General features: G+C 34.7%; 2 protein-coding genes across 2 annotated transcripts in view; both read left to right on the top strand.

Annotated features, from left to right (window-relative positions):
• The first annotated feature begins 335 nt into the window (after positions 1 to 335).
• On the top strand, positions 336 to 7,105 carry LOC134277890 (uncharacterized). Its single transcript, XM_062760181.1, has 3 exons — positions 336 to 399; positions 1,584 to 2,165; positions 6,987 to 7,105. Exons 1-3 carry the CDS (start codon positions 336 to 338, stop codon positions 7,103 to 7,105), a joined length of 765 nt encoding a protein of 254 aa, XP_062616165.1.
• A 4,784-nt stretch (positions 7,106 to 11,889) lies between these two features.
• The window catches only part of LOC134277888 (uncharacterized), a 30,761-nt gene continuing 16,597 nt past the window's right edge, over positions 11,890 to 26,053 (top strand). Inside the window, exons 1-5 of the mRNA XM_062760180.1 lie at positions 11,890 to 11,898; positions 12,755 to 13,975; positions 16,892 to 16,961; positions 22,503 to 22,694; positions 22,895 to 23,116. Of these exons, the coding sequence (XP_062616164.1) occupies positions 11,890 to 11,898; positions 12,755 to 13,975; positions 16,892 to 16,961; positions 22,503 to 22,694; positions 22,895 to 23,116 (1,714 nt within the window). The remainder of the gene's footprint in view (positions 11,899 to 12,754; positions 13,976 to 16,891; positions 16,962 to 22,502; positions 22,695 to 22,894; positions 23,117 to 26,053) is intronic.

Here is a 26,053-nt window from a genome sequence, read left to right as displayed (position 1 = left end):
ACACTTAGATGAACATCTTGATCAATAGTTCTGATGAATTCCTTATCATCTACCGAGAAACCGACTGTAACATCATCCTTTCGTTTCATGAAAATAGAAGAATCCAGATCTTGAGAATAGTGACCTGTATCTTTATTGTTGACTTCTACATGTATGTCATTGGGACATGGTTGAAACATGGATCTCCTCCCGTTAGGAAGCAGGTAAGTTTTGTTCACTACAACTGAGTTTGGACGATGAACTCTGTTTAAACACGATTCACCTACTATCATACAACCCAAGGTAAGTCTCTGCGCAAAGGGTGAATTTCTGGAACCTGTTCGCTGATATGCTACATGGTGTGCTTCTGGAATATCACAGCCAATCAAGATGAGAATCGGAAATTTTCGTCAACTTCAGGTATGTCGTCTGCAATGTCATGAAGGTGAGTATATGATTTCGCCTCGTCTGGAGTAGGTATTTCATTCCGGATGTCTGGAATGTTGCTTCATTTTATGACAATGGGTATGTCAACTAATGATGATCCATCAAGAGATGAAACAGTGAGATATCGGGCTTGTCTGCCTGGCATGTCAGTAACTCCAGCACAGGAAGTTAATTGATAGTCAGTCATTATACTTTCAATATCGAGCTGATCGAATACATCCGACTTTATCAGTGTTCTGTTGCTTTGGTCGTCTATTATTGCGTACGCATTTTGTGTCTTACTTGGATTGTGGGTTTGATTCAAGTTTACCATAACTACTTTAGCACACGACTTCCCTGAAAATCCATCTCTGCATATCTGAGTGCATATAATATAAGATATAAGATCAGATATATATAATATATGATCAGAAAAACACGAACTACAGAGTTACACCATATAAAATAAACCAAAAACAGCTCCAGTTAAAAGTAACTTGTTGACAACATCACCGATCTGTATGCAATTTTTCACTATAAAAACTTGCCGTTATAACATTCATGTAACTTAAACAACATAATATTAATAAATGGTAAATACATGTACATACTTTGTTGTGGCATACAAGTTCCAAAATGGAAAATTCCGTGTGTGGTGCTTGCACGTGTTTACTATGACAAAAAGGGAGACATGTAATTCTATTTAAGATCTATGGAGCCCAATACCTGTAATGAAATCCACCACATGTAGAATATTATTTGGTGAAAATTAGTAAAAAAGATTCTTCAAAATTATTTGCCTTTTCTAACATTGTGCATTTAACTCAGTTTTAAAGAAATCATTGAAGATATTTTCAAACTTCATGCACTAACGAAAAATTTCAGTTGCCTTATTAATCGACCCTGGCCGGGACATTCATGTCTGATGAAAATATTTTTCTAGTTTTCTTATGTTTGTTCTTAAGAAGCCAATCAGAGAGCTAGGAGTTATTCTATCTCAAATAATAATTTTATTGTTTAAAAAATGAGTATATATGCCGATATTACCTATAATACAACCAATAAAAATGTTTCTTGCCAATCCTTGCTTATGAGATAAATTGAAATAAAATGTATAATTACTCAACGGTGGGTTTTAAAATAAAACATTACTATAAAACAATTTCCTTCTTTTACAGTGGATGATGATGATTCACCATTGAAATCATTCATTAGGATTAACGCTGCAGATTTGAAATCAGATCCGTGCCTTGTATTTGACATCTCTGATGCATGTGAAAAAGAAGCCAATTTGGAACTAGGAAGTACTGCTAAAAACACTGCAAACCCGTGCAGTGCATTCGACATCACTGATACATGTGAAAAAGAAGCAAATTGGGAACTAGGAAGTAGTCCTAAAAACACTGAAGTAATTTATAGAAGAGAAGATAAGAAAGAGGAGAATGTGGACTTGTCTAGCCCACCAAATAAAAGTAAAAAAGAAAATTCAGTAAAGATAATGGCTCTCTCCTCAGAAGCTCAAGCTTCTATAGAAAATGATGAAATTTTCAAGAAAATCTTGTCTGGAAAAAATAAATTCCCATCTGTTAGCATACTTGATTTTGCTGGACAGTCGGCTTACTATGCTTGTCACCAAATTTATGTTACTCCAAAGGCCTTCTTCATCCTTGCATTGGACATGACTAAGAGGTTTGAAGATGTTGTCGAAAACGAGAAAGATAATCAAGAAGGATCAATCTTCTCAGTGTGGACATACAAAGGTAAAAAACTTGAAAATGTCAGATTTTAATAAAGTAAGGCCGGAGTTTACGTTTACGATTTTAATTTTGTTCACCGATAATAAACATCCATTCCTCACTTTGCTTCATAGATTAAAATATACAAAGAAACATTTTTAAAATATTTATGATGAAAAAATACCGTGCATTGAAATGATTGATTGGGTGTAAGTTTTTCTAAAATCCGTCCGAGAATATGTCTCTTAGCAGTGCAGGAACAGCGCACTAGACCGCTCGGCTATCTAGGCAGGTCAAAAAACTTTAAAAAAAAAAGCAATACGTAGGTATATGGGTTGTTCGAGAGTTCGAGAGTTCTTAACGCGAATTAACTGTAAAGTTTACACTTAATTGGGAGAATAATCTTGTTCAGTATCATCAGGAATTAGGTCTAGTTTGTGTTCATTCTGGTGAAGTTATTCAGTTTCAAAATACCATTAGGGCGGAATGACTTCAATCTGTGCATCCTGAACTTTTCTTTGTTTTTTCTCTGAGCGTCTGTCCATCTTGGGTTATGGTCAATCACCACTACTGTCATTTCCTCCCATTTGTGACCTTCAAGGCTGAAATTTTCCCCAACGGGTTCATTGAGTTTTTTGGTCCTAATTGTCGAACGGTGGTTATTGACTCTCCTGCGGAGATCTCCTGTTTCACCAATATACTGTTTGGAGCAAACTTTGCAACTGATGAGATAAATGCAGTTGTCAGTATGACAGGACAAATTCCCTAGTATTTATAGTTGCGGTCTGTAACAGGGCTGTTAAAACTGTCTGTGTCAGTGCTGTGCTTACAAAGAAGACAACCTCTGTCAGGGTAAGTTTAAAAGTCCCTTTTAAGTAATGAGTTGTCCAATCTGGTTCTTACTAACATGCCCTTTAGATTCCTTGGATGTCTGTATGCAGCTAATGGGGGTTCCTTTAAGACCTCTGCCATTCGTTTGTTTGAATGGGGAATTGGCAGGTTCTTTTGAAGGATACCACTAAGGTTCTTAAAGACGGGAGGGTATGTGGTTACCAGAGGGACACTGCCGCTATTGTCTTTCTCCTTATAGCGTACAGTGTAGCCTCATTTATCCGGACGCTTTGGTTCCCAGTCAATTTGTCCGGATATGTGAAGCGTCCGGATATCTGAATCACCAATTAAACAAGACAAAGTAACGTTTAAAAATTCTGTTCCGATGAAAAATCGTCCGGATACTGAAGCATCCGGATATCTGGCGGTGAGACCCTTAGGTACTCCCTTAAAAGTGTGTGGGCGATGACAGCTAGTGGGCATAAGATATAGGTGGGAGTCTGTGGGTTTGGTGTGGAGACTGAATTCGATTTCATCATCAATCAGGGTAGATGTAGTATCTTGGAATACGTTTTCAAATTAGATACGTCTGCTGTAGATTTGATAGAATGATGAAAGGTGTTGGCAAACGTAATAAATGCCCTGAGGCTCTCGCGACATTCCACCCACTTTATTTCTATATCGTCAATGAAACGCAACCAGCTATGGGGCCTAAATGGTGCTTGAAGTAACAAGTTGTGTTCAAGTCTGCCCATGTAGACATTGGCATAAGACAGTGCCATTTTCGTACCCATAGCAGTGCCATTAACCTGCAGGTAATGTTCTCCATTAAGAATGAAATTGTTGAACTTGAGAACATGTTCAAGGAGCTTGACAAGGGACTCGGTAAAAAGAATTTGTATGGATCTACTATCCCATATTCTCTATAGGCGTCGATACCCTCATCGTGCAGAATATTAGTGTACAAAGATGTGACGTCCATAGTCATGAGGAGGGTATGATATTGGAGGCCAGTAGAGCGGGCGTCTTGTTGATGTAGTAGGTGGTGTTCTTGAGATAGGATGACAAATTCTCTACGTATGGAGATGTAAATCAATGAATTCAGAAATTTTCTCCTTGGGGTGTTAAAGTGTGCTAACTATGGGGCGACCTGACATGCCTTCTATGTGTATCTTAGGAAGCAGATAGATATGTCCTGGTCTACAGTCAGTATTAATTAACGTTTCATAAACGTTCATACTAATCTCATTTTTCTCAAAATAGATATGTCCTGGTCTACAGTCAGTATTAATTAACGTTTCATAAACGTTCATACTAATCTCATTTTTCTCAAAAATGTCGTCAAGAGTTTTAGTAATGGCGGAGGAGAATTCTTTAGTCGGGTCAGAGTCCAGTTTCTCATAGAAACGTTCGTCTGAGAGTTGTCTTTAACCTTTGCCATGTATGTCTCTTTATCCAGTACTACAACTGTAGAACCTTTGTCTGCTTTCTTGATTACAATGTCATCCCCATTTTATTTTATGTTTTTAAGGCAGATCTCTTTTCCTTACTCAAACTGTCGGGAGTCTTGTCTGGCATTGATTGGAGATTCTCTATGTAAGTTCACAGTGACTCTTAGGCCTATAGAGAGAGTTTGTGTTCCTCTAAGTCGTGTAAATCTGGCTTGGAAGAGTCGTATGAATCTACTTCAAAGTCTTTTCTGGAGAAGTGCTTCTTCAAACAAAGTCTCCGGGAGAATGCTCGGGTGTCATCTCTGACTTGTTTTTCGTCAAACTCATGTTTGAATGAGATAGGAAGATTGGGGTAAGGGTTAGATTTATTGAATACTGGCCAGACGTCAGGAGTTTGTGTGGGTCCGTCCCTCACGATTGTCTTCATGGGCTTAAAGCATCTCGAGCGGGGTTTTACGTGTTTTGTTAACTCTGAACTCTGACCAGTTGTTAATAGACTGTGGCACACCTTTTTTTAAAAAGTCTTTTTGACTTTATTTGTTAGGGCCATAATATATGTGTCCAAATATTATGGGCTTCATCAACATCGGCCTGGAACGGGATCTCGTGTAGTGATGATTCTAAGGACTTGATCTCACTCTTCAATTGTCATAACTTGTGGATATCCCAAAAAAGACAGAGTGACATCAATTGTTTAGAACATCTTTTTGTAATAACATCCCAGCTTTTTTTGAAAGCGTTTGGAGAGTGGCCCTATGTTAGGCATAACATTTATCTGGAACCTTTCGGTAAAATGTCACACTCTAAGTAGGTCTGTAAATTAGAGATCCAGTGTTCAGTTTTTATCGATTTTTTGGTGTTCTTTCTTCAGAAGTTTGAATGATAGGTTATTTTTCATAGACATATTTGAAAGAAAATTCTAATAGCCTAAACAATAAAATTCCCTTTTTGATTTTAAACATGTGAAGTCGAAAATTCAACGAACGATTGTGATAAATTCTTATGCGTGAAAAGAAGAAAACACTTGCTGTGGCCTTCAACTCGACATTTAGATATATCGACGACGTATTGTCAATTAATAATGATAATTTCCATTCCTTCGTCGATACGATCCTGGTGAGCGTGAGATAAAAGATACCACAGAGTACGACACTTCTGCTTCATATTTAGATATTTTACTTAAAAAAGACACTAATGGTAATCTAACAACCAAGCTATATGATAAACGTGATGACTTTAACTTTTCTATCGTCAACTTCCCTTACTTATGCAGTAATATACCCTCATCACCTGCATACGGAGTATATATATCTCAGTTGATTCGATACGCAAGAGCATGCTCTAAGTATGATCAATTTCTTAAACGAGGTAAATTATTTACAAACAAGAATATCAACAGTCTCGATTAAAGTCATTATTTCGTAAGTTCTATGGTCGATACAATGACCTTGTCAGCAAATACAATTTATCATTGAGTCAAATGCTGACTGACGTTTGTCATACCAATTGTTAGTCAAATATTTATACATTGAATTGACTACGGATGTTTTCCGTTGTTTCCTGATCAACGAGCACAATGCGGGTGTGACCTGTCGGCGGGGGATGCTCACTCCTCCATGGTACCTGATCCCACCTCTGATGTTTCGGAGGTCCGTGTTTGCTCTGCTTTGATTTCGATTTTCTCTTACGAAGTTTCCGGAGATAAATCGTGCAAGAATTTAAAAATTAAAAATCAAAGGGTACATGAATAAAACTCTCTCTCTCTCTCTCTCTCTCTCTCTCTCTCTCTCTCTAGATATATATATATATATATATATATATATATATATATATATATATATATATATATATATATATATATAAGCACAAATTACAACAACTCTTAAACTAATATAACTGCCCTAAGTGAAGGAATATTAATATAGAAAGCACAGAGAAATTCACTTTTACATGGATACTCACTTCCGCCCCAGCCCGGGGTTGAACTCTCGACCTACGGAATCTGTCTCCTAGCAGTGCAGGAACAGCGCGTTAGACCGCTCGGCTATCTAGGCAAGTTAAAAAACTTGCTTTCGATGCCGATTGAATTCTCACAACGCTGCCCTACACTACACGGTCATCGAGAATGGAAGTGATATAAAGTTATTTGGACATAAGTTTTTATAGGATCGTTACCAATACATGTTGAGATGAAATTAATTTATTTAAAAAGCACAAATTAGAACAACTCTTAAACTAATATAACTGCCTTAAGTGAAGGAATATTTAAGAGTTGTTTTAATTTGTGCTTTATAAATAAAATTAATCTCTAAAAACTAATGTAATGTGTGTGTGTGTGTGTGTGTGTGTGTGTGTGTGTGTGTGTGTGTGTGTGTGTGTGTGAGAGGTGTGTGGGTGTGTGTGTGTGTGTGTGTGTGTGTGTATATTAAAGTTCTGGAGCAACTTTTCCTTTCCATGTTTATGGGTACAAACCAGTAGGGCTATACTCTAATGAGAGACACTTGCTTTTTTTTTATCACGATGCTTAATTTGTTATTTTAGATGATCTCTTTTTTTCTTTTAGACTACTTGAAGTTTTGGATTACTGCAATCAAAACATTTGGAGGCAAAAAGGCACCAGTTTTTCTTGTTGTCACACACACGGAAACAAAATCTAAAGATGTAAGTATGAGGATTGAATGAAACAACTTCGATAAAATTGCTACTAATCGAAGTAAAACAACAAAATTATACGTGATGGAAGCTATATTTATTTCAAATAAGAACTCAAAAACTCAAATAAACATGATTTCTATTTTTTTTTTAATCGTATTATATATAACGTGCGATTATGGTAGTCGCCGCACCTAAATAATGTTATATGATGAATACGCACCGTCATACGCTTAAACGTTTCCCCTTCGTTTTATTAAACAATATTTGTGATTCACGAATTGATTCACATATTTCACTTTCTTTAAGAATTCTTGGAACCCATTGTACACTCACTCTTTTTATAATTTAGTCTTCCGTCAAAATTCTTTGAACAGTACCATAAGATAAACTAAAAGTTTCTCATTTCGCTAAACGTGACACTGTCTTTTTTGACAACGTTTCCGCCCGACCTCCTATCGTTCGGTCTTTCTGTCCTCTGCTGATCATTCAATGACCCATTGCCCGCCCAAAATCGCTGAAACCATCTATAAAGAAGTCACTTATTTACATTCTTTCTTCTGTTCGTCTGATTACTGTAGAAGTGGAAAACATTACGGTGTTTTTAATTTCACTATGTTCACGATTTAAGAATTTTCCGCGAACTTTTAACCTCGTGATTATTATTTCATGTCATTTCTACCTAGAAACAGTCATAGTACCTGAATATTTACAAACGATTCTCCGTGAAATTAAAACCACCGTGAAAGGTAACTTTCTAACAACCCGTGAAATTTTAGACACGTGAAATTAAAGACGTCTACAGTAATCATCGTAACTGTCCCTTGTGGTAATATCCCATTGTTGAAATGGAAATGCATTACAGCCTGTTTCGGTTTTTTGTTTACCATTTCGACATTTCCTTTGTTCAATGTATCAGAGTAAAACAACAATGTTTATGATTAAAAATAACAATGATGTCATTTCATTTTCAACTAAAGACTAGAATTTGTCGTAAATATTTTCTTATAAAATATTTGGCGATTGGGCGCTTTTTAGATATTTTTAATGTTTGTCTTTTTTTTTCATTCTAAAAATATACACTTAAACGTGACGTTTAGTTGTGACAAGGCGACGACATCTCCTATGTTTATAAACATCTATAAAATAAATTAAATTAAATACTACGCAATGAAATTTTAAATTTTGATTAGACTTATTTTTATGCATATTATGGTGCATTATATTTGATAATATGATGCCAAATATAAAAGAGATGGACATTGTGACATTACTTTTGGATCAACCCTTGTATTTAGGCTAATAAAAATGTAAATAAGAATTGAATAAACAGATCCCAAATTACCTTTAGAATGTACAAGTTTTAAATATACTTCAAGAATACAAAAGAAAGGGTTTTTAGCCCATACGGATATAAAATGGTTAATCTTTACAAAATGAATTGGTTTCTATTTCATTTGATGACTAAAGGCAAAATATGTATAATAATTCAATTCTGTTCATAGCTCACTGAGTTGAAATATTTTCAGATCATCAGTTGTCCTGCGTCCATCCATCTGTATCTGTTTGTCCCTCTGTAAAATTATCACATCTTCAAGTTCTGAAATACCACTGAGCCAATATTAACCAAGTTAGCACAAAGTATCTTTTTTGTAAAGGGTCATGCTGTTTTCCAGTGGTAGATAATCAAGACAAAATAGGGAAAAGTCATAAAAAATTATCATTGACACAAGACGCACACTGTGCCAGAAAATAATTTACTCTATTGATACATGTAGCTTCCTGAGGAAGCGTACGACGGTCGAAAAAAATGTCCGCGAATTAATTGAATTACTAAAATAAAAGAAATAATATATGGTTTCAACGTTCGATATTTTTTATAGTATTCCTCTTCGATTTACATGCACATCTGCAACCGTTCTGCTCTTGCACGAATCACGTGATCTAGGCGGCCACGTGACTTGCTCCGTAGCGTTTTGTCACAAAAACCTAAAGTTTTTTGGAGTCTTGTATTTCTTACCATCAAGTTACTTGTTTTATAACAAGAAAACTCAAAGTGTCAGAAATGCCCAGATCTCTGCAATAGGATGGGTAGATAAGGATATCTTTTTCCAAATACATATTAGCATAACTACCATCACAATCTGAGTCCTCTGTCTCTGATTCAACATATGGGCGCTTCCTTTTAATCATATCTGATATGTTTAGAGTCTAAAGTAAAAGATATTCTAGGAAATTAATAATTATATAATTGTTCATGTTAAGACATTCAACTATTTTTCTATATGAAAATTCATAACTTTTTATAATAAATTGCTTAACATAGGAGACGTCTCTTTCTCAACTTGCATTATCCGGACAACAGAACAAATATCATTTTTAATCATCAACCTTTCTTCACTAAAACAATCAATTCAATCAAATTCTTGTTAGCCTTTTCTCTCTATCAACCGTGTAAAATTTTAATTTAAACTACTGCAAAGGAGTAACGAAGATAAACGTTAAACTGAACAACCGTTTGTTGCTATAGTACGACTGAGTCAACGTTTTTTTTTTTTTGTCACAAGTGATCTAAATATTGATGTAATTTCCACATTTTGACGTCACAACAATGGATAAAAACATTTCATTATATATGCTGTTAAAGAACATATGTATGACTATACGAGGGGTGATCAAAAAGCTCGCGAACTTATTGAATAACTTGCATAACAGAAATAATTTTTAGTTTCAGTGTTGATTATATTTTAAATTAATCAGCACATTTGTCAATATATTTTTTAGAGTTTTATATTTCTCTCCATGTAAGTTATTTTATATGACAAGAACTGTTCATTTGTCAGAAATGTTCAACAAAATGGGTGGATAAAAATATCCTTTCCAAAAATAAGCATGGCGATTATCAAAAGCCAAATCTTCTGTCTCGGAAGAGATGTTTATTCATTGTGGATAGAGAATGGGTACCTCCTTCTTATCATATCTAATATGTTTTGAATCTAAAGTGAGCGATATTTTAGGTATTTAATACTTATATTATTGTTAAAATATTCAACTATTTTTCAAATTGTAAATTGGACGTCTTTGATAGCAAATTGCTTAATTAAAAACATAACTTCTTTTAAACTTGCTTTCACCGGGCAACATAACAAATATCATTTTTAACCATCTGCCTTCCTTCACTACAACGACCAATCCAATCATTGATCTAATTTAAAGGAAGTCATTTGTCTTAATAAACTTTGTACAAATTATTATACATTGTGACGTCACAAACAATGAGCATGCAAAAAATGATTAAGCATATGCTATTTATAGAACTTTGGTATGGCTATGTGTGTACCAAATTGTTTTCTAATCTGAATTGTGGTTTAATAGATATAGAGATAGTTCGCAAGCTTTTTGATCACCCCTCGTATATGTGCCAAATTTCATGCTGATTTGAATTTTTTTTTATTAAATACAAAGATAGTTTGCGATTCAAAATTCTTCAAAACATGGTTCCTACGGATAGGATAGGACGTGTCACATACGTTACACATACTTATTGACTACCATATGTAACACATAAGTGTACATAGGTGTAAAACTATGCTGAAACGTATATGTTTCGAAAAAAAATCACATATTGTAAACGTAGGTGTAACAGAAATGCTGTGCGATTAGAATATTCAATTAATGCATCCCCGAATAAGAATTTGTACACCACGATAACTAACGTTTAAGAAAAGGTATATAAAACTGCTTTTGCGCATTTGTAATTCTTTGCTCTTCTCAGACCTTGGCTGTTTTTGTCAAGTGCATCTAATTGTAAATTTGTTTTGAGGGTTAAAAGCAAGGAATGCAAGTTTCTTTATTATTATTAGTTTGAATTTCAGACAAACGTGGATGACTACAATTTTTGATTTTTTAAAAACAATTGTTAATATATTCTTACACGCTGTCGTTTTCACTCATTGTTCAAAACATAGGGTGACCATTGAGTACTAAGTTTTCATCATTAAATGTTTTTTTTTTTTTTAAACAGTGTAAACTACCCCCAAGATAATGCGTATCTATGTGCTATGTGACTTAAAGTCAATCAAACATCATCATTGATAATTTGTTGAATTTTGGTAAACAGTAAAATGGTACCCATTTTTGATGCCCATTATATATATATTGAAATCCACCTGCTGATTTATCTAAAAGAAAGACATTGGTTGCTGTTAATTTCACATTTTTCAGGGATATTTATTTGGGATTCTTAGTAAGTTTTCAGCAGCTTCAATAAAACGTTTTACTTCACTCTAGTTTACTGATTCTTTACCACTCATTTTTAATGCAGAGTCTCGAATAGCCCTTATTTTCCAGCTTCTCACAATTAAACTATGTGATGAAAAGTTGTCACATAAACTGTAACCAATTCATTAAAGATTCAGTCCTGAGAGAAAGTTAAGCTTAATGTCAAATGATTTCAATGTTGTATATGTCACAGAGCTCAGGACATTATTTATTGAACAACCCTTGAAGTGTTCAGTGACTGATTGGAGTAACTTTTTTTTCAAAATGAAAACACAATAAGCTGATATTAAATAAATTCTAACTAAAGAATACAAGGGACAAGTCCTTGTTTTAAAGAAGAACATTCTTTAATTCACATCTGAAATAAAGGAATGGTTGTCCTCGAATATACAAAACAACGACATCTCCATGTAGTATGCATGGGTTTAATTCACGACACATTTAATCTAAATTTCTATGAGACCATAATACTAGGTTTAATTTCATGTCAGTAAAAATTGAAAAAAAATCAAAATTTGAAGAGCTGGGTCATGATGACTCAGGTAAGCAATGTGGTTCATGGGCCTCTTGTAAAAGTTCACTGTGTAAAAACACATTGCATATACAGTGCATGCAATAGTTATAAAAAATTTCTCCATTCCGAGAAACTATATTTTGCCTGTTGACATTCAAAGTGGCACTGTAATTCTACAATGGATACCAGATCCACAGTTTTATATGTAATCGATTTGAACTTTGTACCGATTTAAATACGAAAATACATGTTTCTCCATATTTTCAAGCATAAACAAATAATTTAACATAAGAGTAAATCATAGCATACAATTATGTTTTAATATTTTTATGCTTTCTTTATTTACTTACCGTTCACGGTAGCTCAGTCGGTAGAGCGCTCGCTCCGTGATCGGGAGGTCGTGAGTTTGTATCTCGGCCGCAACTGACCTAGTCGTTAAAATGGGTAGCAACTGTTCCTTCGCCATGCGCTCGGCACTTTGAAGTGAAAGTTGCGGATCCTTCGGATGAGACTTTAAAAATCGAGGCCCCGTGTCAGCAGCAGGCGATGGCACGATAAAGATTCCTCACTGCTCAATGGCCCTGAGTGCCGAGTAAAGGTCAAAATTTGAAGCCCTTCACCGGCATACGGTGACGTCTCCATATGAGTGACAAATTCTCTCGAGGGACGTTAAACAATATACAATCAATCAATCAACCTATAAATTAAAATACCTTAAACATATGCTGTGCTGAATTATTGAGACATTTCACTTACAATTCCTGTTAAATTTCCTTCCTTCAAGTCTTACTTAACTGGGCTTATTTTTAAAAAAGACTTGATTTACTTCTACCACTTTATCTCCTTTATTTTAGGGCTGATTCAATCTTTATTTACTTCTTCAGGAAATAGAGGAATACTTCGAAGAGTTCTGGAATGCTGTACCAGACGAGGACAGGGATTGGTTAAGTGATTCTCTGAATGATCGGGAATATGCAGTAGGTCTGGAGGAACTTAATGATAATACCAAGGAAATGCTGGAGTCAATAAAAAGGGCCATAGTCGACCTATTTACAGACGAGACCAATACAAAAATTGCATTGCCTTCTTCATGGGCTCTAATGGAGCAGTTATTGTATGAAGGAGGCTGGAAGGTTTTGTCCCTGAGTGAAATCTGGAAGCTCAATTCATCTCTTCCCGATGAATACCAAATCAAAAGTGATGAAGAAATGTCAAACTTTTTAAAATGTTTCTATGATAATGGCCTTCTTTTGAATTTTCAAGAAGCGAAATTGAAAGAACATGTTATACTAGACATTCAGTGGTTTGCTAATGCTTTCAGTAAGATAATTGCTGATGAAAACCACATCACTAAAGACTGTAAAAGGAAATTAATCAGAGAGTGGAAATCCTTTAACAAAACGGGGGAACTAAAAAATAAAGTGATAGATGCTTTGTGGAAAGATGAACCCTCTTACATGAAATACAAAAGTGAGATTATGTCATATATGGAGAAACTTCAAATGCTGGTACATTTGAATTCATATGAGGCTGTATCAGAAGGTGGCATGTCATGGTATGTCCCATGTATGAACAAAAAACAGTTTAAAGCTGACTTCCGTGAAGATGAATGGGAATGCTCGTCGATTTTGTGCTATCGATTCGCTTCCTTTGCCATGTTTGTGTTTTACAGACTTGTTGCATATTGCATAAGTTTTCTAAGATGGAGTGTTACAATAGACAAAGACAATGAAAAAAGTCCATGTCTTTATCAAACAGCAGCAGTGTTTGATCACAATGAACACACTGTTGTTGTTGGCATATGTAATGACGATATTCAGTTGCAGGTGCTGAGAATCAAACCATTGACTGTTGACAAAGAGGTATCAAATGAAATTGGAGTCTCCATTGATAAAGCAATAAAAAAATTGACAGAAACATTTATTGACACAAAAACATTCTACAGAGGATACAAATGTCTAAACATTATTTGTAATGACAAAGATGTATCTTTTATCCTTGCAAGTGAGCTTTCCAGAATCAAGGCCAGAGAAACGCAGTGCAAATGCCAACTTCAGGAGAAACATGTGATTAATGTACAGACCACTCTGGGATTTTGGGAAAAGGTAACAATTACTAATCTTTATACACCCTGGCAAACTAAAATTGAATAGTATATAGAAATCATGTCCGTCAGTCTGTATATTTCTACCTAGTCTATAAAGTTGTAGAGAAATAAAAAACACTGGAAAATCAATCTAGCACAGAATTTTTTACGACTTGAGGGAATCATTATTATTTCATTTTGACCAAAAGTCATTTGGGTTATTAAAGATCGATGAACAAAACAAATATTAAACTAAGAGACACTGGAAGATCACTTTACACAAAGATTGCTGACAGATGTGTCTTGATCTTGTTGTTACCTTATATAGTAAAAAAAGAACAATCAGAGGTTGATATTTAACTATAACAAACTCATTTTGAAAAAAAAAAAATATTTAAAAAATTTTTAAATTGTAATTTGGTACAGTCCACTACTTTTTCCCACATGCGACAATTTCAACGTTTCATCACATAGCAATGTCCCTAATCTTCGTTTAGCAGTGAGTGACCACTCAAATCAAAGCACATCAAGTTGTCTTTAATTTCCTTATTTAAAATCTCGAGGTGGCATGTCAGATTCGTTTTCCGGCAAAATGCGTCTGTCTGCGTAAACCTATGAAAATGAAAGGAAACATAGGGGAATTCAAGACTTCCCACTTCTTGATAAATTACATTTGCCAAGTTATTTTGTTACGAAACATACTCCTTATCAACAAGTATCAACAAGAATGAAACTTAGTTTAGTACATAATCACAATTTTTTTAAGTCAAGTCTGCAAACTAAGGATCTTGTAATTTTTCTGCACTAATCCTTTTTAATGATTCTAAAAATAATTAGAGGTATGTACCCAATACTGCCCAGAAATCGAAGACTGGGGGATACATAGTTTTCACCATGTTCGTCTTTCTGTTGTCTTGAAATATGTTTGCCTGTTTATCCGCAAAAAACCTGAACCTTGCCCATAACTTTTGACTGGTTGAGGCTATCGCTTCACATGTGTATTTTTTGTGACAAGTACTTTCTTTCATACTTCATATAAGTAAACCTTGTGACACGACCTTCGAATAGATACCAACACTTTTGATCCTTTGATCTTGACCTAGGAGATTTATACCTTGGCAATAAGATTTATACGATTAGGGCTAGGGCCTTCATGCTTTACAGATGTAATCATTGTGACAAGGCCTTCTTTAAGATACCAACAACTTTGACCTTGACCGGAGTTTGTCCTACTTTTAAAAAACTTTAGCCATCGACCATAAATTTTTATTGGTTAGGGAAATGGTTTTCATATTTCTCATATGTAATTCTATTGACAAGACCCTTCTTTAAATTCCAACAACTTTGACCCTTTTACCTTGACTTTGGAGTTTGACCTACTTTAACCCTGGTAATAACTTTTGAACATGTGGTGCTAGGACTTTTATATTTCACCAGTGCATTTCTTGTTGGAAGACCTTTCTTTGGGTTCCTACATATTTGATTTGCATTTGAGAAACTTAAGCCTTTGCTAAAAGGTGTCGTACGGGGAATCAGTGTTTCACAAACTCATCTTGTTGGATTTTTTATCCATGATTTCTTATTTTCTTGAAAAATTTGATAAGTAATGTGAAAAAATTTACGTGAAAGTGTAAATGTTCTTAATCTTTCTATGCTGTACAAAGTATTTTGCAAAAAACCCCAGCTGCGTCTATTCGCATGACAGATAATGTTAAATAAACTAATACAAATAATCTTAACATTTAACAAATGCTATTGTGACGCCATTTTCAAATTACGTCACAATCCGCTGATCTAACACTATCTCTTTAGTGTCTTTACAAACACTTTAAGATACATTATTTTTTCGTTGTTTTCCTCTCATATACATCATAAGTACCGATATATCTGTCACACAATTTGTGGCATGTGAATTAATTCTTCTTTTACTTATTTTAAAAAATTATTTCAAGTTTACTTTGTCAGCGTTCTCATGGAGGTAACGTTAAAGAATTTGATGCCCTGTAAATTAAATAATATAAATTAAACTAATTAGCATTAAATTATCGATGTGATTGATTGATTGATTGTATACTGTTTAACGTCTCTCTCCAGAATATTTCACTGATATGGAGACGTCACCATTGTCGTTGAAGGGCTGCAAATTTAGGCCTATGTACGGCACTTAGGACCTTTGAGCAGAGAGGGATCTTTATCGTGCCACACCTGCTGTGACACGGGGCCTCGGTTTATACGGTCTCATCCGAAGGACCGCCCCATTTAGTCGCCTTTTACGACAAACAAGGGGGTACTGAGGACCTATTCTAACCCGGATCCCCACAGGGAAAATTATCGATGTGAATGTGAGATTTAATTTGCAGGATCTTACGTTTAATTTTAATGAAATCTTTTGTGCTTATGGGGAATATATTCTTAGTACCCAATGTGTTTTTTGATTTAAATTTCAGACAATCGGGGAACTCTTTTACATACCTTTTAATGAAGATGTGTCACACAGTGATGATGTCACTTACAATCATTGAGCATTTATTATTAATTGATATGTTTTAATTCATATTGACACCGTTCATGGTAGCTCAGTCGGTAGAGCGCTCGCTCCGTGATCGGGAGGTCGTGAGTTCGCATCTCGACCTAGTCGTTAAAATGGGTAGCAACTGTTCCTTCGCCATGCGCTCGGCACTTTGAAGTGAAAGTTGCGGGTCCTTCGGATGAGACCTTTAAAACCGAGGCCCCGTGTCAGCGGCAGGCGTTGGCACGATTAAGATCCCTCACTGCTCAAAGGCCCTGAGTGACGAGTAAAGGTCAAAATTTGAAGCCCTGCACCGGCATACGGTGACGTCTCCATATGAGTGAAAAATAATTTTTCGAGAGGGACGTTAAACTATATACAATCAATCAATTAATTCATATTGACTACAATATTTGTCATTTCCAGAAACCTGTAAAAGATGCAGAAGAACACAGAGGTTTATTACAGTCCTCTTTAGATAGCCTTGATGCAGGAGGTAAGGCAATATAAATGGTGACTGAATTAGACAGCTTTGATGTGAATTTCATTTATCCCAAAAATTGAATCTTGGGGAAATTACTGTTTTTGTCCTGTCTGAAATTTTTTGCTGACCTGGGCTCAAGTGAGCTTTTCTGAACGAAAATTGTCCTTGTCTTTCATCGCTGTCGTCGTTTTCGTAGTGAATTTTCACAATTAGATCTTCTCCAGAACTACTGGGCCCATTTCAACCAAACTTAGCACAGAGTATCCTTCGTTCAAGGGAATTCAAGTTTGTAAAAATGAAGGGTCGCGCACTCTTTCAAGAGGATGTAATTAAAAATGACATCTTTTAAAAATCTTCTCTAAAACACTGGGCCAGGAAAAATAAATGCATGTTAAATCATACTCAGGTAGTGAGATTAAAGTTCATGATGACTCCTGGGGTTAGGGTGGCCACAATAGACAATCAAATTTTGAAAAGTAGAAAAGGCGGTGGCCTTCAACTCGACATTAAGATATATCGCCGACGTATGGTCAATTAACAATGGTTATTTCCATTTCTATGTGGATACGATAGATCCTGGAGAGCTTGAAATAAAAGATACCACAGAGTCTAATACATCTGTTTCATATTTGGATATCTCACTAGAGAAGGACGTTAATGGTAATCTAACAATAAAGCTTTATGATAAACGTGGTGATTAACTTTTCATTTTCCATTTTCTCTTTTTCAACATCCCTAACTTATGCAGCAATATATACCTTCATCACCTGCATCCGGGTTTTATATATTTCAGTTGATCATGCTCTAGTATGAATTAGTCGCCCGCATGGCGCAGTGGTTAGAGCGTCTGCTATATAAAGTCGCGAAGTAAGGAGTTAATCCTTACGTCGCGGTTTCGAATCCTACTGTAGGACGTGGAGAACGGTCCTTCGGTTTAGACCGCATAAACCGAGGTCCCGTGTCGTAGTAGGTGTTGGCACGAAAAGGATCCATCACTTCTAAATGGCCATAAGTGTCGAGTAAAGGACAAAATTTGCAGTTCTCCATCGGTAAGCGGTTGTGTCTCCATTTGAGTGAAATTCTCGAGAGTGACGTTAAACAACAACAGGTGAACTGTGCCGAAGCATATTCAAGAAGTGGTTTAAATCAAAGGTCGAATCTCAAAAATTTAAAAAAGTGTAACTACATTTATATAAATGTAATAGATTAAATAAAAAATTATCCATACTTTATCTATATTTTTATAGTTAAACTAGATGAAATATCGCACAAGCGCGGGTGAAATTGATTTCTTTTACTGCTAACAGAATTATTCCAAAACGTATCTTTCACTTTCTATTGATAATTAATTATACAGGCTTATTGCGTGAAAAATACTTCAAAATCTCGCAGTTAGTTTCGGAAAAGAAAGGATAACTATAAGATATATATATATATCCCCTGAATATTTTACAATTTAAAAATTGTCGTTTTCTCCTTTAATAACATGTTATAAAGCAATAAACATTTTGTTTGTTTTTTACCTGTAGTATTACGCTGTACATAATGTACTACGGATGTTTATTTACATTTTCTCTTTTCATGTTAGAAACCTTATTTTAATATCCATTGTAATATTGCCTATTATACTTCGAATGCTCTGTTTTCATTCACATCAAGGGAAAAAGAAGCAAATGTGCACATTTAGCTAAGTTTGTCGCCCTTCTTAAAAAATTAGCTTATAATTTTCACCCCATATGTAGACAGGCCTAATAGGTACACTAGTATATAGGTATTTAATAAAAAAATGTATTGATCAAAGCACACGGTTTAAAAACTTAAGTAAAATATATAAAATAAAAATGCTTCACTTTTACTTTATATACTTAAAGCAATATGAGCTGCATTTTTGAGAATTTTGTTTTACTGGTAAAATGCATTATTATGATAAATTTGAACGTAATTTAAACCCTTACAAGTAATAGCTTTTCAAAAAAGCTTGCCTGACTAATGCAATCAATATCTATGGAACCTATAATCATGATAAGTTTTATATATAAACGTTTACATTGGGGTTAGATTAACAGCCCGTTATGCATAAATGATCCAACGAACTTGACGGTGATTCCTTATATTCCTCAATCCTGGAATAGGAGGGACACTTTTCCTAAGTCTATTTTCTGTGTTTCATAGGAGAAAGAATTTTATCTCTGAAAACTGGGGAGGGGGTTGCAATTCCAGGCGAGATATGATCAGAAATATTATGTATATTTGGCCAGTTTTCCTCTTAAGAACTCTTTTCGGTTTCGTTTAATTTACTTTAAATGATGTAACTTCTAATTTATTTATATCACCTATATGTTTTTTCCCAAAGTTCGAAATTCCGATAAAAAGAACAGACTTGAAGTTTTCATTTCCATTCAGTGCAGTAGAATCATCCAGGAAAAGGGCGCGAAGATATACACGTGACATTTGGCGCAAAATGATTGTGACACCCCTTACCTAGAAGACAAATAGACTCATCCAATAGTACAGAAACGCAAAAAAAAGGTCAAACGGACATGTCCGTATATGAAATCGCATGAAATAAACAGCTGCATGCAAAAAACTAAAGGAAATAAACACATCAATATATTGTATAAGTAAGACGGTAATTTTTTTCTGCCAAATGTTTCCTTAAAGGGAGGTAACAAATTCCAGTGATAATCAGCATGCACAAAATTTTGCTGGCTAACAGTGACTTCTTCTCTTCGCACCTCGGAAATATCAATCCTTATACAGTCTGACGCCGTGACGTCAGGCTATGATCACTAAGACCAAAATAAAGTTTTAAAATGTTTCAGAAGAAATATTTCTGTACGGTCGAATATGCAGTATTATATAAGAAACCATAATTGTACAGGACGACATAAATGCAATTTGGCTTCAATGAAGGCTTATAAAAATTTCTTCCATCCCAAATATGAACAACATAAGTTCATAAATGTTCTATTTTTCTGTCATTGAAATTATAAGTCACAAATTTGCAACAAAATTTTCCAATGTCAAACATGCAGCTCATATGGCTTTAAACAAATAACAATGGCAATCAATCGACATTCATTTGCTTTATAAGCACAACTAATTTTCAAAATAAAGATAAATTCATATACTCATTGTGTTACCAATTACTTTACAAATATTTCCATACCATTCATGATTATCGTCTTGATTTTCTTTTTAGCATCGGGTTCGATGCCATCTGACATTCTAGAACTTTTAATAAAGAGTGCATGAGATTGGACATAAACGGAAAGGATTTGAGCATTTTGTCTTTTTATCAGTAATCACACTTATTTTTTTATATCACCTAAAATCATTGAATAATTCATCAATAATGTTAAATGATATGATTGAAGGTTTGCTTGTTGTCAGTTTCATAAAAAATGCCAGTAACTTAGATCCGCAAACCGGAACCACCACCTCTTTTTTGCGATTTCGAGCTGTTTACCAAAAAATGAAGGTAGACTTTTAAACAAACTTAGGATAATTACTATGAGAGTGAAATCTGAATATAGTTTACGGACATCACCTTAAATCAAATATATTTCTAGAGGAGCAAGTAAGAACTCTGATGCAGTCGTTTAGAAGTTTATTTGCAAAATTTATTAATTTATAAGTATATTATATATATTGTACACATGTAAATTAATTTTTCGTAGGTCATTACAAACATATTGTGTATCTTGATTTTACTTGGATCTAATATTCAATAAAATGACTGTGTGTAATGGTTAATGTTTCTTTTTTTGGAACAGAATAGTATCTGAATTACGAAAGTTGTCCAAAAAGTTCGTGGACAATGACGTTTTTGTCAAAATGAATGGTTCAAGATATAATTATTGTATACCAAAATATTAGTTATGAAAATCCAAGTAAGAATAGTTTGGTTTTATTGTTTGAACTAAATATTTTCGTAAAAATCGCGTTCATTCAAGGTCACCGATAGTGCGCACGGAACAGTGTTAAAATACCATAAACTTTTTAATAAAGTGTCGTGATTAAAAGAATATTTTCTTTATAAAACGAGTCAAAGCTTAATAAAAATTAAATGTATCACAAACAAAGCGGTTATCATAATTTTCTGATACAATGTACCTTTAGTCTCGCTGGACAGCATCTAATCATATAATTATAGTTTAATATGGTTGAAACGGCGTCAGACATAAAATAGCTATTCAAATAACTTGAAATTATTGGAGTATATTTTGTTCGTTGATTTGTAATTGGTGTATTTGAATTTTCAACGGTTTGTAAAATGTTGCGATCTATAAGCGATGAAAAAAACTAGGGTTTTTTTTTTAAATAGGGTATACTTATTAATGACGTTGTTATAAATCTAGCACCGTCGGCCTGGGCTGTGCGGCCCGTGTATGCGAGGTGTTTATATTGATAACGCTCGTAAATTATCGATTTGAATTTTAAAAATTAAATCAATTATGGTCTATACATATAAATTTTATTGACTTCATTTGGCAATGTGGCGAAATAAAGAAAATTAGCGTGTGTCTATGAACATGGGATAAAAATTCAAAATCCATATTTTTGACGTTATCATGAAATTAACGTTACGCCAGACTGGCCGATGCGGCTTGCATTTACATCTATGATGTTAATAATTTAGTGCGCAATGTTTTGATTTTTAATTTGTATATTTAATAAATTATGGTCTATATTAAAACATTATCGTACATGTTTCCTTCTGTCAATATTTCTCCTTTTCGACTTCTGAAATACAACTTTGCAAATTTTAACCAAAGCTGACACAATCATCCTTGATTGATTTAGATAAGTTTCAAATTTTACACAATACATGTATACGCAGAAAGGAATTTCCTTTACATATAACTTTAAGACCATCTTATTCTTAATGATATTGAAACATCCTTATGGTGTGTGGGTTTAGAGACCCTTTAGACTTAGGGTGAAGCTATGATATCGGGTCACACGTTTTTCAAGAGAAATCTTTTTAAAAACATGATGAAAAACAACAGGGCTAAAGTCACTCAAAAGAGCTTTGTGACCCATAGGTTTTTTTGTTTCTGTACATGTTTAAATGTTCAATTCAATGGGCTAATTTCATTTTGCTTAATGATTCCTTATTATAACTGGTGTGTTCATCTGGCTATTCTAGTTGACTTATAAAATTTTGAAATGCAAATATTGAATAATGCTGAGTTTCAACGGACAATGGTAAAAAGATATTTTTTTAAAGTGAAACAATTTGTATTCATTTTCATGTCATCTGTGTCACTCGGGTTACTAACTTTTATCGGTTTATGTACGTGTTCTTGTGTCAATTGTCGTCAATTGTACATTGGTCATATATTTCTGGATCCATTGAACTAATCTTAATTCGATTTTAGTGTATAGTATATTCGGATAAGAGAAAAAAAATGTTTATTTCATGGTATTGCCCCAAGATGGGTTTTGTTAGAACTATCAAATAAATGCAATTTATCTTTCTTGGAAAGCAATCAAACTTTTGGTGTATTAAAAAGGATTTGTTAGATCACTTTTCATTATTTTTATCAGAATCAGCATCAGGAAAGTTTCAAAAGACGATTGATAATTCACAGCGGAGTAAAGAACCAGAAACCTTGTTCTGCGAAGAATGGCATAAAAGTGTTGGTCACTTGGTGTGTAGTGATGGGATAGCTGGTACCGCATTCAGGGTTGGAAGTCGTTATCTGATGACAGCATCCCATGTGATAAGAAACACTTTAGGTTAGTATCTAAGCATTATGATAAACTTTTAGCATGAATTATATATCCTTCATTGTTGGTATTTTTTTTTTCAAGTAATTACTACCATACCAAAATGATGTATATTTATGTCCAATTTTTTCTTGTTAAAGTATCTGAACAAGTGCAAATGCTAACTAAAGTTGCTAAAACCAAAAAGAAGTTGTTTATAATTCGTCTAGAAATGTACACCGATAAGATCATAGAGAACACCCAGTCTGATCCATATCGCAGGATTAATTATTCAAGGCTATTGCAAAAACTGCAAGTAGGGGAATCCGGAAGAGATATTGAAGAGAAATTAAAAAATGGGATTCATGAATGGCTGAAAAAGACTAGTTATCAAGTATTGATCACCAGCCTACTGAGTGCTTTGGTGGATACAGGATTTTCATGTGCCAAAGGTAATATTTCGAATAATGGACACACATTTTATTACTGCAGATAAGATAAAATAAATGATCCAAGCACTTCAAAATAAAGATAAGATTTTCCAGGGCATCATATAGTCATACATTACATATATTTTGAACATTTATGCATGTTCCATTAATGTGGGATTTATAATCAATGTGTAGAGTTATCTTCAAGAGGGAACCTGATCGCTGAACGCAAGTTTTGTTTGGGCATCTCCATATGAGTAAAACATTCTCGAGAGGGACGTTAAACAATATATAATCAATCAATCAAATTTTGTTTGAAAAATAAGGTACATTAAAAATGTACCCCTGCTATAAAAGTATGTCATAAAGGTTATGTCCGTCCTTTCGTTTCGTACATTCATAACACTTTTAGGAAACCTATCCCTTATCTACAACTCCTCCTTTGTGTAGTCCCGTAAGGATCCGGGTTAGAATAGATCCTCAGTACCCCCTTGCTTGTCGTAAAAGGCGACTAAATGGGACGGTCCTTCGGATGAGACCGTATAAACCGTGTCACAGCAGGTGTGGCACGAAAAAGATCCCTCCCTGCTGACAGGCCGTAAGAGCCGGGAATAGGCCTACATTTGCAGCCCTTCACCGGCAATGGTGACTTCTCCATATCAGTGAAATATTCTAGAGAGGGACGTTAAATAGTGTACAATCAATCAATCAATCATTTGTGTATTTGCAAGTCTGAGAAAGATTAGTATAAAATATTTAGCAACAAGTATCCTTATCAGGGCTCAATGATGATTATTTTTCCCCCTGTTTGAATTCATGAGGGAGATACATGTACATGAATCTTTATATATCTATGTAGGAAAATTATGCTATCTTCCTGTAATATTTCAGCTTAAACTGATGTGAATCCGTAACAGAGGACACACTGGTTGTTAATGCTGCTATCATGACACCAAATATTAGTATATCAAGTATATATAAGGAGACTGGGAAATCTTCTGTTTGGTGCATGTCCATTCTGCTGTCATTTTTTTACTCTAGCAAAACCATAAATCAATGCATCAGAGGGTATGTCATATTTCATAAAATCTTCGGGTCAAAAAAATTCCCAAAGAGTCAAAATTAATAAACTTCATGAATGTGGTGAATCACAATCACACGGAAATCTTCTTTTTATAATTTATTATGACGATTAAAGGCAATAACAAATCCACAAGGGTTAACAATCAAAATACCACATTGGCTAAGATAATCAGATGGTTTCTGATATGTATTCAATATTTCTTCAATGTAAACTCAATACAAAATCGATAAACTCAATAGTTATCAAGATCACAAAAACTCTCATATATATAGTATCGAAGAAACATCTAGAAATAGAAACTTCGATAAAATTCTAGATCATCACATTCTTAAATATTCTAGAGACTTCTTGATAATTAATTCACGAAACATTTAGAACATTCTAGATTATACCTGTACATCATTCAATTTCTAGAAAATACATTAAAATTGCGACAATTCGCAACACTCCCAAGACCAAGGAAAGTTAATTTAATTGTTCCTTTATCAGTTTTGTCGCTCTTTCAGCGGCCTGTCTTTTTGCTCTAGGTAACGGAGGAATAACATCGACTGCTGGCTCTTCCTTCGTCATATCACTATCACCAAGGTCAGATTTATCGGTGCATTCTATGGGATAAAGTAAATTTAACGGTCGGTTTAATGTTCTTTTGTTAGGTAACATTACCTTTCCGGACCTGTATTGTCCATCTTTACTCATTGTCAAATCGCAAATTCTTCCAATCTTCCAGCTTCCTCTAGGGAGATCTTCTTTGATGAGGACAACATCACCAATTTGTACCGGCCTGTTGTCTTGAATCCGTTTTCCTTTTAATTTATAGGATGTTCTTTCTCTTAGACTTAAAAGATACTCATCTCTCCATGTCCTCCAGAATGTATCTAAAAGTCGTTGACCTTTTTTCCAAATTGCCAGTAAAGTGTTTACAGAGCTTGCAACAGGTACATAGTCTGGGTCCATGGGATCAAAATTTTCACTATCTTGAAGTCCTATTTTTGGATTCAAAGTGAGAAAATGCGCTGGAGTAAGGGTGATGTTTGAATTAATATCGTCTCCAATATAGACTAAGGGTCTCGAATTCACGACTGCTTCAGCTTCTGCAAGCATCGTTCTCATTTGCTCATTTGTTAAACAGAGTTTTCCTATAGTTTTTCTTAAGCATCGTTTGACAACACCAACCAGACGTTCATAAAATCCTCCCATCCATGGTGCCAGTTCCACAATAAATTGCCACTGAATCTCTTCATTTGCAATATAACTTTGGACATCATTATCAGACGTAACCTTTTCCCAACTTTTATCCAAAACCAGGCTTGCAAGTTTAAATTGAGCACCATTATCAGAGATAATTTGTTTTGGCTTGCCCCAACGCGCAATAAATCTCCTTAGTCCTAGGAGAAACTGTTCTGTGGACATGTCCTGCATGAGTTCAAGATGTATGGCCCTTACTACCAAGCAGGTAAATAGACAGACCCATACCTTTTTATTGCCAGTTTCTGTTTTGATGAAGATTGGTCCAAAGTAATCCACTCCCGTGTACGTAAATGGTGCTGATTCACTCACACGTTTCTTTGGTAGTGGAGGCATCAGTGGCATCTTGTATGGACCACCCTCAAACCGCTTACAGATTGTGCATTTATGAAGTATTCTTTTTACTTCTGCTCTTCCCTGCGGAATCCAGTAGTCTTGACGAACCAATGACAGTGTTTGGGAGATTCCAACATGAAATGATTTTTTGTGGATGTAATCAATAATCAGTCCCGTCACATGGTTCTTTCTTGGAAGGAGGATAGGAGATCTTGCACCTTCTGTCAGCTGAGCATGCTTGAGTCTTCCAATGCATCTGATAATCCCTTCCTGATCCAATACAAGTCCTAATT

The sequence above is a fragment of the Saccostrea cucullata genome, unplaced genomic scaffold, assembly GCF_032062105.1.
Source record: "Saccostrea cucullata isolate Sc308-1 unplaced genomic scaffold, CSIRO_AGI_Scuc_v1 ctg1250, whole genome shotgun sequence".
NCBI lineage: Eukaryota > Metazoa > Mollusca > Bivalvia > Ostreida > Ostreidae > Saccostrea > Saccostrea cuccullata.
Note: the sequence above shows the minus strand (reverse complement) of the source record. Positions and strands in the feature narration are given on the sequence as shown.